Source organism: Ictidomys tridecemlineatus, chromosome 6 (assembly GCF_052094955.1).
Source record: "Ictidomys tridecemlineatus isolate mIctTri1 chromosome 6, mIctTri1.hap1, whole genome shotgun sequence".
In the NCBI taxonomy this organism is placed as follows: Eukaryota; Metazoa; Chordata; class Mammalia; order Rodentia; family Sciuridae; genus Ictidomys; species Ictidomys tridecemlineatus.
The window spans coordinates 100,407,107-100,424,113 of NC_135482.1; the positions used below are offsets into that span (position 1 = coordinate 100,407,107).

Below are 17,007 nucleotides of genomic sequence, written 5' to 3' on the forward strand. Positions count from 1 at the left end.
TACCCTCTGAACACCTCAGGACCTCTGTTTAGAACAAATGACAGACACACAGTTATCTGTCTGAGTACATGTACTGTATGAATTTTTCTCTTCTCAGGCTGATAGCTGGATTAGGTCTCTCTGATCTGTTATGAGTAGATGAGCAAAGATGAAACCTGTGTTGAGTGATGTATTTCTTTATCTGAAATGCTTCCAATTTTCATTAGTGGAAATTACAAAATTCCCTGTGAATTCTGTTTGACATTGCAACAGAGTTCATTGCCTAGGAAAAACATACCCAAATAACATTTCAACTGGAGAACACTATAATCAGATATTCCACTGAATTGTCTCAGAACTCAAAAGTAATGTTATTCTACCTCAATTGAGACATTTTATATCCAAAGCTGAAAATATACTATATACAATAAAATGAAAAAGAAGTACTGCTTCTGAAGACAACTTAGTGTATCTAATTTAGCCAGAACATTAATCAGACATGCACAACTCATGATGGTGGTGATGTTAACCCCTAGTGTGGAGATGTCCTGAATGGAAACCAGAATCCACAGAGAAAAAGAACTGGCTGCATCCACAGGCAGAGCCTGCAGTGATGGTTTCTGTTCTGGAGGCTGATCATTGTTCCTGTCACTGGACACCAATACTGATAGCTGATTTTTATGATGCCCAGTAAGTCTCATACTCTGTAAAATACCCCATCTGAAAGTATAATGATTTCAGTTTGAAATTCTGTATTTTCATTGTGACTTTCAAATTAAGGTACATTGTCATCACTCCTCTGTAAAAATGATATAAATTAAAAAGTCCTTGTAGTCACAAGGTCACAAAACCATACTTGATGTTAATGGTTCAGTTTCAGAGAGAAATAAAAATATTCTAATTATAATGCTTTAAGTAAAAATTTTACTAAAGTAAATTAATGCTTTGGATATTTACTCCATTTTGAAGACTTACAATATTCTTTTCAACAGAATGCCTCGCTGAACTTCTTCATGAAATAAACTTCCTTTAACATTACTTTTCCATGCCCATGGCAAGATATTTGCCCAAAGTTCTGAACCCGTACTTGAAATCTCTTTCTGATGAGCTTCAACAGATATCTAATAGCTTCTTCCAACTCTACTTATTAGTAACAAAATAATCCCTTGAAAAAAAAATAAAACAAAAAGGCAAAAAATACTTAAAACTCTTGATAACCTCTTTTTTTAAACTTCTGATCTTATATCTAAACTCTCTTTTTGTTTTCTATACAAGGAAATATGATGTAAAGAACCCTGATTATTTTAGTAAAAATAATCTGGTTTCAGTTCAGCCTCACAAGATTTAGTGGACTCATTCTTCATCCATAAATACCCATAAATGGGAAATTGATATGACTTATCAGTTTTTGACAAACTTTGATATTTTTTATTCATTAACAAATGTCAACCTAGTTGAAATTTTTCAGTGAAGTAAAAGTTTTTGAGAATAAAATGCTAAAAATTAAGCCTAGTCTTTTAATACTTGAGTTCAAATTCAGAGATTGATGTAGATCCTACTAAAAAAAAGAAGTTGAAAATAAACTTGAGTCAATAATTTAGAACTCATCTTTTAAATTCCTTCTCCTAAATTTGTCTTCAGATGCTTGCTCCTGGAATGCCCATTCTGATACCAACTGTTGAATCCATTACCCGCACCCTGGGAAAAGAAAAGCTCTCAAGCATTGCCTGAAACATGTAGCTCCCAATTCCAAGCCAAGATACTCATTTTGTTAGTTAATTTCTTCCATAGGATTTGTGCATTTAGAAGGAGGAGCTGGACATTGCTCTGGACGAGTGGAAGTGAATTCTGGAGGAGAGTGGATTCCACTATCTGATGGGAATTTCTCCTTCTCAATGGCCCAGATCATTTGTGAAGAGCTGGGGTGTGGCAAGGCTGCATCTGTCCTAGGGAACCTCCCATTCAGAGAGTCTGGTGAACAGGTCTGGACTGAAGAGTTCCAATGTGAGGGGCAGGAGCCTGAGCTCTGGTTCTGCCCCAGAGTACCCTGTCCTAGAGGAGGCTGCCCACACAGAGGGGCTGTGCAAGTTGTCTGCTCAGGTGAGACTCACAGCAAGATGTTAATTGCCATATACAATATATATGTATAAAAATGTGAGATGTTGCTAAACCCTATCTTCTACCAGGATACACAGATGTTCGGCTCATGAAAAATGGCAGCTCTCAGTGTGAGGGTCAAGTGGAGATGAAGACCTCTGGAGGCTGGAGAACACTCTGTGCCTCCAACTGGAATATGGCCAATGCCAATGTAGTTTGCCGTCAGCTGGGCTGTGGAGTCGCCATCTCCACCCCAAAAGGAGAGTACTTTGTGGAAGGAGGAGATGAGATCTGGAGAGACCAATTCCACTGCTCAGGGTCTGAGTCCTTCCTGTGGAATTGTCCTGTGTCTGCCCTGGGTGTTCCTGCCTGTGCCCATGGAAACACAGCCTCTGTGGTCTGCTCAGGTAAGAGAGGTAGGGCTGGCTGGTACTTGAGTGGCATGGCTCTAGGAGCAGAGAGCATGGAGAGCTGAGTTCAAAAATGAGACATTCTGTGGTGAACTATGATTCTTCTCAATGATCATTTCTCTTTTAGGTCCTGTCAAGAGGTTTTAAGAGGTCTAGTTGTAAGTAAGCATTATTATTTATTGCAATTCATAGACAGCACTGTATAACAATGAATAAAAACTCTGTGAAGTTTCTCACCCTGGACCATCAGAGAACATAAGCAGCTCCCAGAAGTCACCTGCATATATCTCCAGTCACTGTGCCCTCCTGTCCTCTGAAGATGAGCACTCTGACTTCAGCTGTCAAAGAAATTTTTTGTCAGATTTGACCATTATGTAAAATCATAATCTATCTTCTCTTGTTGTATCTACTTTGACTCTACCTTTTGCTTAGAATTTACCCATTTTGCTATTTGTAGCAGAGCTTCCTTTATTTTTATTGCTGTTGAGTTTTCTGCTGAATGACCACATGAACATGTATGGATACAGTCAGGTGATATTGAGATTTGATGCTTGTTGACTTCCCAAATAATGATCCTACATATTTTCATGGTAATAGCTTCTAGTGTAGGTATGTATGTATTTGTATCAGATTTTTAACCCTTGCCCTTTTACTTTCACTCTCTTAATGTTGTAATCTTTCAAGTGTCAAATGTAGTTCTTAATGAAGCACAGCTTATCAACATTCTTTGTACCCTAAATAGAAACTTTCTACCACAACAGCATAAACATATTCTCTCAGGGTATGTTATACATGTTCCTTTTCTTTTGAATATAATTTTACAATCTTTCTGGGGTTGATATTATAAGGGTGTGTATAATGTAAGGAAAACTTACACATTATTGTTTTGGCAGGGAATTGTCTCAGCATCATTACTGAAGAGACTTTTCCCAACCATAGGGTCATCTTTGAAATAAACAGGGTGCAGATTTTTTTACTCATTCTGTACTCTGTTCCATTCAATTCTGTTGTTTATCCTTACAGCAGGTCTTATGTCTTTAATTATTATGGCTTTATAGCATGTCTCAGTAAGTTTCCTTTAAAGATTACTTCAGAGTAAATCCTCTAATTGTGTGGTTTTTCTTGCCTAATGCATTAGTTATGCTTGGTCATATGCATTTCACATATATTTTAGAAGCCACTTTATATGTTTACTACAAATAAAAGGATGATGTTATTTAGGTTGACCTTGGATTTGGACTACACATGAATATGGAGATAATTGACTTAAAAAGGATATCTCTAATTTCTCTCAGAGATCATACATATTCTTTATGATGTTTAGTCCTAGGTGTTTTTGCATTTGATGCTATTAATGTTTATTTTGGTGAAATTTTATAGGAATGACTTTAAATTGTTTTCAACTTTATTTTTCATATGTGTGTGGGAGGGTGTTTGGTGTTTCTTTTTTTCATTTAATTTTATTTATTAATGTTAAATTGATAATTCTGAAAAAGTTTCAAGGATAGTATAAAATTGCTAGATAATTCTAAACCAGATTTCCAAATGCCACTATTGTATTATGTTACCTGCTTCTGATCCATTTATGCCTAAATTTATCAAATCTTTCTTTATGAATAGTTAAGAATAGGTGGGTAATATAATGTGTACCATTACTCCTAAAGTATTTTCAAGAATTTCATATGTAAACACAGTGCCTTTGCAAATTCCATAAATCCACTTGATGTAGCATGATTATGTAGTGTATTAGCCTTGTTCATATTTTTACTAATTTTACTAAGTATGTTATTCATAGTAAAAAAAATGTATGGTAATGTGCTGCATTCAGTTCTCACGTTTATTTATGTTTCTTACTATGAAACACTTTTAATTGTTCTTTGTATCCTATTGTAATGAATTTTTTGAAGAATAGAAGCTAATAATTTTATGAAAAGTTCTCATTTTGAGCTATGGCAATAAGCAAAATAAGTAATAAGAAAACTTATAAATTGATGTTTGAGTCTCTTCTACAGAAATGAAAATTGGCTTTGACTTTTTTTTCCAAGTAGAAATTTAAATTATATATGTTAGAGAAATTAATCACAAAACACACGTCTTTCTTAACTTCATGCACAAGAATTTCTATACCAAATTGGACAAATCTAGTGATACAATTATTACCTACACCCTGTGGCAATCTCCTCTCTATTTTCTGATGGACTCCTTTGGCTTGCACATATCAGAGAGGACATGGGTTCTTGTCTTTCTGTTTCTGGCTTATTTAAGACACCATGTCTTCCAGTTCCATCCATTTTGATGCAAATGACAAGATTTCGTTCTTCTTTATGGCTATACATATAGCACTTATACTTTATGAATGTGTCTTTCAGTGAGCAGCTAGGGTGATTCCATACCATAGTTATTCTAAATTGTGCCACAACAAACATGGGAATGTAGGATTACTGAGTTTCATAGTCAGTGTAATCTTGGCAGCTATTGCTGCTTAATAAATTTTCTCCCTGAAATGTCAATTCAAGTAAAATACATTATATTTTTCTCATGATTTTAAGACTCATGAATTTGGCAAAGGCTCTTGACAGTTGCTTCTTGGGGTCTCTCATGAGGTTGTGCTTGTATATCTTTTGGAACTGAGGTTTTTTGAAGGCTTGGCCAAGATGGGAATCCAGGATATTTTATTCACATGGCTGGTATCTTCATGTTCACTTAGGCTGTCAACAGAATCACATAAAAATGTTCTCTCCCACATGATAGTCTACAGAATAGATTTCCCACAAAGCAAACATCCTACTAAGTCAAGAAGAGGAGGCATGACTTTCTTAGCTAGGTTCCTAACTCAAGCCTTGCTGGCTTCACTACATTCTGTTGCTTATAGAGAACTAACTCACCACTGTCAGCCCAGATTGGAGGGAAGGTGTAATGGACTGCACAAGTCAATGGATAGAGTATCACAGAATTTATGAATATTATTAAACACTACAGGTGTATTGAATGTTCCACTTTATGTATTTTCTAATTTCTACCTTGCATTATCAAACCAAAGTTCAAATATTTTCTCTGAATTGTGGAAGCAATAAGGGGTTTGTTAGGTGGCAGTGAGGGGAAGAAAATAGAAATATAGTAGACAATGAGAGATAGAGGGAAGAGGAGGAATAGGAAAAGGAAAGACAGTGGAATGAATCTGAATGAAAACATCACAGTGAATCCCACCATATGTAAATCAATAAGAATATAACTGCAATAAGGTATATTCCATGCTTGTATAATTATACCAAAATGGATTCTTCTGTTACATATAACTAAAAAGAGGCAAGTTTTTTTTTTAAACAAAAATAGTGGCTTTAACTAACTAAAACTTGTAGACTATTAGGAGTCTCTCACCGGGTCTCTTAGTTCCCTATCGTATTTCCTATTATTTTTTTTTCTGTGTGTCATTCTGCATTTTCCATGTTCTTCCACTTACTATTTTCATTTTGTGTTAATCTACAGTGTTGTTACTCTTATCCACTGGTTTCTTATTTTTAGTTTCTGACTTTAAAATTATACATAACTCTCAAATATTTAATGGATATTTTTTATAATTTCTTGGGCAAGATGCACATCCTATGAAACTTTTAGCAAGGTATTTTGCTACATCCATGCAGTTAATTTAGGGTAGATCACCTTAAATAAAAGTGATTGAGGTGGTTAGATATTGGGAATCATCTAAAAGAAAAACTCTACTTTCAGTTCACAAAATATGATATCAGTTATCAAGATGTTTAAAAAATTCTACCTCTTTGGCCCAAACTAAATTGTACTTGTGTATTCCCAGGGAAATCAGGCAAACATGCTAAGATTTCAGAGTTTCTCCTACTACCTTTGAATAAAAAATTCCTATAGGGCAATATAGCTGATTGTAGTTTTTCTTTTCTCTAAACTTGACTTCAAAAATCATGCTGTCCTGGGAGCTATTCAATGCTCTCAACAGCAACTGATATATTTCAAAGTATAGGCCTAAAACAAAAAAACTTTGGCATAATGAAAAGTAGAAGTCTCCATTAAAAAATCAGCTCTGAAGAAAGGAAATTGATGCTTCTTTGTCATAGCTTTTACCTCAGATGTCATCAGTAGATTATTAGGTACTTTAAATCAGTTTCCTGCTTTCTAATCCCTTTTGTAGGAAACCAGACCCAACTGCTGCCCCAGTGCAATGACTCCTGGTCTGACCCAGCAGGCTCTGCAGCCTCAGAGGACCACACTGCCAACTGCTCAGGTGAGCAAGGCCCCCAGCACCTGAGCCTTCCCATTCCCTGTGCAAATGTCCACTTACATGACCCTGTCTCTCCTCAGACAGCAGACAGCTCCGCCTGGTGGACGGGGGCAGTCACTGCGCAGGGAGAGTGGAGATCCTGCAGCAGGGCTCCTGGGGCTCCATCTGTGATGACAGCTGGGACCTGAGTGATGCCCATGTGGTGTGCAGACAGCTGGGCTGTGGAGTGGCCCTGGAGGCCACTGTCTCTGCCCACTTTGGAGAGGGATCAGGACCCATCTGGCTGGATGAAGTGAACTGCACAGGAGAGGAGGCCCATGTGTGGCAGTGCCCTTCCCAGGGCTGGGGGCAGCACAACTGCAGTCACAAGGAGGATGCAGGGGTCATCTGCTCAGGTCTGTGCTGCACACTGTGCAGAGGTGGGAGGAGAAAGGGGAGGGTCTGCAGGATGGTGTCTGAGCTCCAAGGCAGCAGTCAGGACAGGGCAGAGGAAAAGAATACTCCTTGTGCTTCCAGCAGAGAAGTTGAGGTGCTTCCATTTTCTGCTACAGCAGCTGAGCTTCTATTCCTCCCTTCTTAATCTTGTCTTCTGTCATTCTTGATAGTGTCCATTTAAAGCAGTCATCACTCTTTTATTACCTATGGGTATGACATTCTGACACACTGCATTAGTTTTCTACTTCTGTGGTAACAAGGTAGTATAGACTGAGAGACTCAAAACAACACATATATGTCATCTTACAATGTGAAGTTTAGAAGACTGACCTGGGTCTGTCTGGGCTATAAACAAAGTGTCATCAGGCTGCAACAGCTGAATCTCTCTGAAGACTCTTTTCTTGCCATTTTCATTTTCTAGAAGTTGCCTGAATTCCTTGTCTCATGACCCCTTCCTTCTTCAAACCAACAGCATTTCAACACACTGAGCAACATGTTTCTCTGATGAGGGCCAGAAATAATTATCAGCTTTTGAGGGCACAGGTCTAAGGATATGATTATGTTGCACTCACTTATTAATCCATGAAATTATCCAGGATAATCCATGAAAGATTTATTTTTAATCATGTCGGCAAGCCCTTTTATAATAAGGTAAAATATTCACAGGCTCCCAGGATCAGTGAGAGGACATATTTGGAGCTCCACTATTCTACCACCCCTCTGTCCATGTTCCTTTTCTAGAATCTATCAAGTAGTTCATCAGATAGTAAATAAAGAGTTCAGGTCAATGTTCCTAGTCAGAGTCCCAGGTCAGTGTTCCTGCCTATTGATTTGCTAATATTATATTGTTGTAGAAACAGAGAGGTACACATTAGAAAAAAGGTTTAAAGAACATAACTTCCAGTTTTCCACCTGGTGGGCACTTTTTTAGCAGAGTTATCAATGAATATTCACTGCTTAGGAATAAAGAAAAAAACATCAATAAGACTTCAATGTTCACTGAGCCCTGATGTTTCCCCTTCCATTTCAGAGTTTCTGGCCCTCAGGTTGGTGAGTGAGGACCAGGAGTGTGCTGGGTGGCTGGAGGTTTTCTACAACAACACCTGGGGCAGTGTCTGCCACAGTCCTATGGATACTATGACCTTGTCCATTATCTGCAGACAGCTTGGCTGTGGGGACACAGGGACTCTGGATTTCTTGATTCCTTCCAGAGAAGGTGCTAGACCCCACTGGGTAAATGGAATCCACTGTTGGAAAACTGATACCTCTCTCTGGCAGTGTCCTTCTGACCCCTGGAAACACCAGTCTTGCTCTGCAAAGGAGGAAGTTCATATCACATGTACAGGTGATGTACTTGCTATTTCTATGTGTTTGTCCTATGCCTATAGGTTGTTATTAGGAAAGGTTCACATATTCAAATGTAATGGATGAGGTGAAATAAGTCTACAAAATGAATACTGGATAGAGATTACCTGATCCACCTGTCGTAGTCCGGTTTCAAAGGCAGATGTAAGGAAACCATTAATAACAGCAATTTATGTGAAAAGAACCAGAGACTCTGAACTGAGAATATGGGAGCATGAAGTTTACTCTGATGAACATTCTTAGCAATTAGCTCATGTAGTCTTTTTTTAAAAAATATTTTTTAGTTTGATGTGGACACAATATCTTTATTTTATTTTTATGGGGTGTTGAGGATCAAACCCAGAGCCCCACGCATACCAGGCAAGCATGCTACCACTTGAGCCACATCCCCAGCCCTCATGCAGTCTTGTTATATTAGTTAATCTGTATTTCCTTAGTGAGAGGGTGAATGATTGGACCTGAGTTATACACGTTGTTTGCTATGTGCTCTCACTTTGTTCCCACAGACACAATCAACTTTTGGTAGGTACCATGGTGATCATTTATTTCACATGAGGAAATTGAGGTTAGGAGTAAACACTTCATCTTCCTCACAATTTCAATTGCGTGAATGGCAACTTGGGGAATCTAATAAAGTAGGATGTTTACTCTGAAATCCACCACCAGAAAACCTCTCAGTTAGTTTGTTGATGGTAAGTTAATTGAATGATTTATAGGTAGAAACTTAATTTCAGGAAGCAGGACCAATGCAAGGAGGAAATACCGCTGCAGTTTGCACTCCAGCCTAATGAAACACACCATGCCTAAATCTGAGTGTCATGAAGGTAGTGTAGGTGTTGTGGAAATATGTACATTGAGGAAGAGAGAAATCATATTTAAGTTGAAATCTAAAGAACGACTAGAGGTCCAGTGCAGAAAGAAAGCAGAACATTGGGTCAGTGTAAATATTGAGGTAAGAAGAGCATGGTGACCTTGAGGTACTGATAAAATCCCATCATGAGCAAAGCAGGAGGAGGGTAGGAAGAGAGATACATGATTACCTGGATGCATAATAAAATCTAGAGTCCTCCCCAAGGCATGGGTCGCATAAAAATCCTGTTGAAAAGCTGTTAATTTATTTTTCATCTGCACTTTATGGGGAATTGCTGTATAATAAGGGGCCTGGTCTCCCCTTATTTTTCTCTTGAATTGACCTCCTCTCAGGCCATGTCGTCTTGGTTGATACTACTGCCTCTAAGTCTTTATCCATATCCTACTGCAAACGAGTATTCCCATTCATCCCTGTCCCAGAAAACCTTCCATGGGGCTCATTGGAAATTGGAGCCTATCATCTTCTAATATTTTAAGACCTATAATGTCCCATTTAGTTTTATGTTCTGACAAACACCTGGCTGTCCTCTGAGAACAATGATGTCCTTATTATTGGGAGGGCTCTGTGCTTCCCTTTCAATGGGATATTTCTGAGTCAAATCTTAGAATAAGTCCATTCCTGTTTTACTTTGTCATTTTCAATAATTTATTTTCTTTTTTTTACCCATGTCCAGCTACTTGAAATTTGCTCCCTGAGATGGCTGGTGCCACCACTTCTGTTGTTGTCATTCTCCTGACTGATTGCTCCCCCTTATCCAGGAAGTTTGCAGTACCAGTCTCCCCAGGCTCCTCTTTCTCCTGTTCTGCTGCCAGGATAATTGAAGACAACTGAGATAACATCCTGGCCTGTCCATCCCTGACTTTCTACCCTTGAAGCATCCCTCACACCCCATCTACTTTATGGCCACACTATTGACCATCACTAACTGTCCAGCTTGAGATCTTGGTTGCATTGTTTCTTCTCTGACTATTGCTACTTCTCCTTGTGGCAAATATTCTTGATGCTCCTTTCCCAGATATTTCATTCTCATGCACCTTCCAAATGTTTTCCCCTATCAGTTTTTCAGTTTTCCACTCTCTTCATGAATGCACATGCTTTTCTTACCCTAATTAGTCAATATGATGCCCCATTATAGTCCTCCCCACTTCAAGTACACTCAACTCTGTGGTTTCCTCTGTCAGTCAAAGACAAAAATAATATTACCACTTAGTTAATCCCACCAGGGGATTAAGTCACTGATTTGGTTAAGATTCATAACCCAGTCATTTCTCTTCTAAAACTTCTTGCAGTGTCCCAACAAGAGCTTTCAGGGGACATCTGTCATCCAAACCATAACATCCACCATGGCTTGTGCCAGGCTAGGTTGTGGCTAAAATAAGGTACCATCCTCATTGTAGTGTCTGGTGGTGTAGCTCAGTGGCAAAGCACATTCAACCTGTTCAAGTTTCTTGGCTTGATCAACATCATAACTCAGAAAGAAGAAAGTGAAAAACAGCAGTATCTACCACATAAGCATAAATCAGCTATATAAATACAGTATTAATCAATTAAACTCAATAACAACTAAAATAGTAACAATAGGTTAGGCAAAGAATAAACAGAATGAGAAAGTAGATTAATAAAAGGAAATTAATTCATTATTAATTATGTTAAGAAAAGATGAGAAAGAAGAGAAAATCCATTTAAAGAATTTAAAAATGCATTAAATACAGAGTAGTAAGGGAAATATAATTTATATATATATACACATAAATGAAAATTCATAAAAAATTCCTTCTAGACAAAATACTTGCATGTAGACATCCCTTTCTTGGTCATTTAACATTTGAATCCACCAGGAATGTAGGGCTGGTTGCCTAAAAATGAAACCAATCATAGTTCCTTTGAGTTCCCATCAAAATGAACTAGGATATGGTGTGATATGCTGGCTGCACTGAGATCCTCATTTCCTGCCATGGAAGTTATGGGAATATTGATGGGGCAGGCCATATTCATGCTGGACAAATTCTATTTGCAAATCAGGGTGCTTGGCAAAAGTCAAAGTCACCACAAGCCCTTTCTTCAGTAGGTTCTGGACCCAACTGGTGGGCACACAATACTGAGATCTTGATTGCATTGTTCTAGCCATGGTGAATCCCTGGAATGCTTGTAAAAAGTGGTGTAAGCTATCAAACCAGTGAGCTCCACTCTGGAGATGGGTCATGGAAATGGGGTTAATCACCAGTTGTGGTCTCTTAGCTCTCAAATATTACTTGCATGTGAAACCACATGAGACTGGAATCACCTCTCCTCATGTAGAGAAAGACCATTTGTCAGTGAGGCCTCTAGGCCCTTCTGTACCACTAGGTCAGTGTGTTTGTGGAAGTCAGTCTTTCTATCTGAGACTGTAGGTTTTCTTCCTTCACACAATCCCTGTGGAGGGTGACCCAATTAACATATTTTATAATCCCAGTACAATTTATCCCCTACAATAGGACCCAAGATAACCCCAGGTTATAGTACTCTGACAGCTTGCTGAGCAATGTGATGGACTCCTTCTCTAAGACTGTCTTGTTGTGCAGGACGAGTCCCTCTTGGAATATCTCCTAAAACTTGTTCTAAAACTTGTAAGAACCATGTGTTTCTCCCATGGTTATCCATTACATGGTTACAGCTGGAGTTGAAGTTGTAAACTGCTTTATACTTTTATCTGGGCTGCCTTAATGATTCTCCATATCATTAACATTTCTTGTCATTTCTTTATTGGTTCCCAGTGTTTTTCCTCTTTCTCAGAATACAGTTTCCCTTGTGTTCCCTGACTCATTTCACTCACATAGTCATAAAAAGTGTACTTCTGTTCTGCTGTTTAACTCCTCATCAAGAACTCCTGGCAGGAAGTCCAAGCAGAGATTAGATATATTTGGAGGAACAAGTAGCATCCCATCATTCCTAGTGTCATTTGGACAATGTCAATATCTGACATCATCTATTCAGGGAGGTTGCCCAATCTACCTAAAGCAAATGCAAATTTAAAATTGCATACCCATATTTGAACTATGAAGGCTAGAACCATTAATGAAATATATTGCATTAACTATGGTTTGTCTTATGATCCATTTATTTTTCAGTCTTAATGTGTATATATTACTTTTTTTTTTTTTTTTTTTTACTGGAATCATGGCTGTCACCTGAGGCTTCTGATGATCTCATCCCATTTCTTATTCCATCTCCTGTGCTCTGACCCTTCCAATCTAAGGCCATGGATCCTCTAGCATATGTCTTCAAGAAGCCAATTCAGACACTGGCCCATTACAGAAACTCTTAGAAATCATTCAGAAAAGACACATTCGGCTACCTAAAGTAGGAAATCTGGCATTTCTCAAAGTTTTATTACATAATATACAGAAGTCTACCAATAACAAGTTTTATTCTGATCAAATCTACATAATAACTTCTACTGAGACTACTCACTTGAATACATTGTAGTTAATCCCCTCTTTCTTATTTTTTCACAATTAATTCTCCTACATGTGATGGTAGAAATTAAGGATGGAACCCAGTGCCTCACATGTGTGAGGCAAGTGCTGCTGCCCTAGTATAATGAATGACTCCATGTCTTACACCACAAGCACTGCATTCTGAAAGTAGATTCTCCAAGTGCTTTGTTGAGAGAAGGTGTACCACATGGCAGTAGAACCCTTCTCATTCTCTTTGACAATACGTGACATCATTGACATGATTTTTTCTCCTCAGAGAGCCCACAGCTCCGCCTGGTGGATGGTGGCAGTCGGTGTGCAGGCAGAGTGGAGATCCTTCACCAGAATTCCTGGGGCACTGTCTGTCATAACAACTGGGACTTGAAAGATGCAGATGTGGTGTGCAGACAAATGGGCTGTGGAATGGCCTTCAATGCCTTGTTCTATGCACAATTTGGAGAGGGATCTGGGCCCATCTGGCTGACGGACCTGGCGTGCACAGGAGAGGAGGATTACTTGTGGAAGTGCCCTGTCCTGGGCCAGGGAGAGAACAACTGCAGGCACTCTAAAGATGCAGGAGTCATCTGCTCAGGTATGGTCAGTGCATTTTCCACTACCTAAGAGAATGGAAAGTTCCAGGAAGTAGTGTCTGATCCCTGGGGAAATAAAGGATGAATTGTCCAGAGATGTAGGATGTTCTTCCCTGAATTAGTGGATTCAGGGAAAGCAGTGGATGATGATCTTCATTTACAGGAGTCCTGTAAATCTCTACTATTGTCCTTTCCCTTCTCAACTCTCTTACTTGAAAAGATTTTTATGTAGAGTATTTCAATTTAAAATCAATCTTCATAATTTTTTTCTCCAGTTTACTATTTTTTAGGATTACATACAAAATTAGCACACATACTCTGTTTGCAGCACTTTTCAAAGGACAGGCAAGAATGAGGCCCTACTTTTCTCAGTTGAATTCAGTGTTTGTATATGTATAGTCAGAAGTATTTTTGCACTGGGTTAGTATGTGTATGGGCACGGGGATGGGATTAAACACATCACAGGGGAGTTTATGGATTTCAGGAAAGTTGCAATTCTGCTTTCCAGATTTAGACATCAGAATTATCAGTTCATTGGCAGGAAGGGCCAGAGAACAGTGAGTGAAATGCCCTAATTCACAATTTCTCCTTTCTCTACTACAGTAGAATCTCTCTGCATTTCTTTTTTTAAGCAACTTCTGTATAGCTCATCTTGAGAGGTGAATCAAACACTGTGCTCCCAGATCAATGTAGGAAGCAATAAAATATTAATATATATATTTATCATGGTAAGACATTATGTAGTTTAGGATACAAGATCAAGGTGTTTATTCAGTGATCTACCACAAATACACCACATAAACACACAAAAAATGGCTTGATATGAGAAAATAATCAAACTGTTTGAAAATAAAAGGTCCCAGGTAAAAGCCTCCTTTTTTAAAAATATTTTTTTAGTTGTAGATGTACATAATACCTTTATTTTATTTATTTACTTTTATTTGGTGCTGAGGATGGAACCCAGTTCCTCACATGTACAAGGCAAGTGCTCCACCACTGAGCTACAACCCTAGCCCAAGTGCCAGCCCAAGTGCCTGCTTTTTTGATAATAAAAAGAAAAGGAGAAGGAGAAAGAGAAAGGAAAATAAGAGTTGCCTTTTCCCTTAATCCAAGTAGCCCAGCATGAAGGAAGATCCACCCTTCTTGGGAAATGCAAAGCTATTTGCGTCCAGGCCTTATACTTGAAACTCAGAACTAAGCTGGTGCCCAGTAGAGCCCAACAATCCTAGTTCCCATGTCAGTAACCTCAGATGGAGACTCTGGAACTGTGTTTAGTTGGGCAGCAAAGAGACTATCTCCACCACCACTCCTCCAAGCTATCTTGACAGAAGGAAAATCAAGACTTGACTTGCTAAGAAGCAGGACACAAGAGCAGAAACAGGATTTTGTTTTAGAGCAAAATGCTGGGCCCACCATGGTGATACTCAGCACTCAGTAGGAATTACAGTCCTCAAAGGTGGGACAGAGCTCATAAAGAGAGCAAGATCTGTGTGCTGGTGGGACAGACTCAAAAAGAGCCTGTGGCTGGTTGCAGGAGTCTTGGGCCATGAGTCCACGTCACCAGTAGGCAGTTCATAGCATTGAGGGCCTTGGTCCCTCCCCAGTTCTGTGTTGCCTTGACAGGCTGTGGCCTCAGTGTGTGACAGCATTGCAGCATTTGTGGCCACAGGACCACCCTCCTCATTGCTTCCCAAAGCACCAGGCAGCACACTAAGGAGAGATTTAAGTCTCTGCTTGAGGGTGAAAAGTCCAGAATTGACCTGTAAACTTTAAGCTCTTATCATTACATATTATAAGAGAGTTCTCAGGGAAGAAAGCTAAAGATTCTCAAGGAATCAAGAGGAAAAAATAAACAAACAACACATAAGGGTGAACTTATTCACCTGATAGTGAACTTCCCAACAGGAATCATGTAGACCAGAAGTGAGTGCCATGAGATTTTCATAGAACTGAAGAAAAAAAATCTGTCAATCAAAAATATAGAACACAGCAAAGCTGTACTGTACAAACAAAGGAAATACAAAAACATTAAGTCGGGGCTGGGGGTGTGGCTTTATATGTGATGGATGTAGTTTATATGTGATGGATTCAGTAATACAAGAGAGGTGCACTGAGAAGTAAATTTGATAAGAATGAGAAGGGAACAAATAGAACATTCTGAGGAAGACAGAGGAAGCTTACAGTGCCTGGGCTTAAGACCCTGGTTTAGGGTTCTGACTCCGTGTACATTTGTGTGAATTCTGTACACCCTCACTATATAAAAGACGAAGAATTAATTGTAAGAGTGACTCAAAGATGAGGTATTGAGGTGAGAATATGGGGAGAAAAGGCCCTGTGGATGATACTTTTTTAAGACATGAAACTTGCCCAACAAAGCAATATATCCTTTAAGCAAAGAATCAGATAAGGATATATCTAACTATAAGTTTTAATTTACTCTAGTGAGAATGATTCATGTGAATCAATGGACCTCTGCAAATGCATTATTTTTTCTTTTCCCAACCAGATCTCTCATAAAGTTCAGATGGTTTAAATGGTTGGTTTTGGTCTGCATTATTTCCTTGAAATATTCATACTCAACACCTAAAAATATTTCTGGAACATAGCAAATTCTGAAAAGAAATTAGTATTTTGAATTAAAAAACAGGGAAGCAGACTCTCAATACTCTCTTTGAGTGTCTCCTCTATCAGCCGGAAAGTTTAGATTATGTCTCCTTTGAAGATCCCTTTGCCTCATTTTACCTTTCCTGAATACACACATTTTTGCCAATTTCTGGTCCTCCAATGATCACTCTCATTATCCTCTTCCTGTCCCCCAAAGGGAAGTTCATGCTGCCACCTCTGGCTTTCAGAGATGACTGAGAAGCCCAAGAATACAGAGCAAGTTTGGTTTTCAAAGAAGATACTAGGATCTATGTGAACCTCTGCCTGGCCAATGTCTCCACATCTGATGGAGACATTCCCATCCACTCAGATGACACAGTTCTGTGCCCTAAAGAGTATAGTAAGATTGTGAAGTCATGGATGAGGAAACAGATTGATATAGAATCAAGGCTTATGATCAAAACCCTATAGAACTGGTTGTATGCAGATGAGTCCCAGCTATAGGCAGGGTAGAGGAAGCAATCTTGGTCTTAGTGGAATAATTAAAGGGTAATCTTGAAGAAAGATGTTGAAAATCAACCTGGCCACCCTGCCTCTTTCGTTTATGTGGATAAATTTGAGCCCAGTGGTGATGGGAAGTGAGAGAGGTCATTTCCACAAGCTGAAAGAGCTCTAGATTTCTAAAAGATGGGATGTGGAGAATTGGGGATCTCCCAGGAAACTACTCTTTATACAGGTACATAAATAGTAGTTTCCTGGAGCCTAGGTCCCTACAAGCCCTTCTGGGACTTGACTAAAGCATTTTTCCAAATGAATCCAGTTTCTAACGTGGAGGCCACCTCTTTGAAATAAGAGTAGAGATGAGGAACCAAGGAGCAAAGAACATGATATATTCTCGATGATGGGCTGGAGGATGGAGTAGGGGGCAGCTGGGATGTAGGGAAGTTGAAGC

At 38.9% G+C, this 17,007-nt stretch overlaps 1 protein-coding gene across 1 annotated transcript in view; it reads left to right on the forward strand.

The window, feature by feature from the left end:
• LOC101974454 (antigen WC1.1) overlaps nt 1-17,007 on the forward strand; it is an 87,002-nt gene that overhangs the window by 12,627 nt on the left and 57,368 nt on the right. Inside the window, 5 exon segments of the mRNA XM_078015878.1 lie at nt 1,771-2,079; nt 2,166-2,483; nt 6,646-6,738; nt 6,816-7,130; nt 13,139-13,453. Coding sequence (XP_077872004.1) covers nt 1,771-2,079; nt 2,166-2,483; nt 6,646-6,738; nt 6,816-7,130; nt 13,139-13,453 — 1,350 coding nt within the window.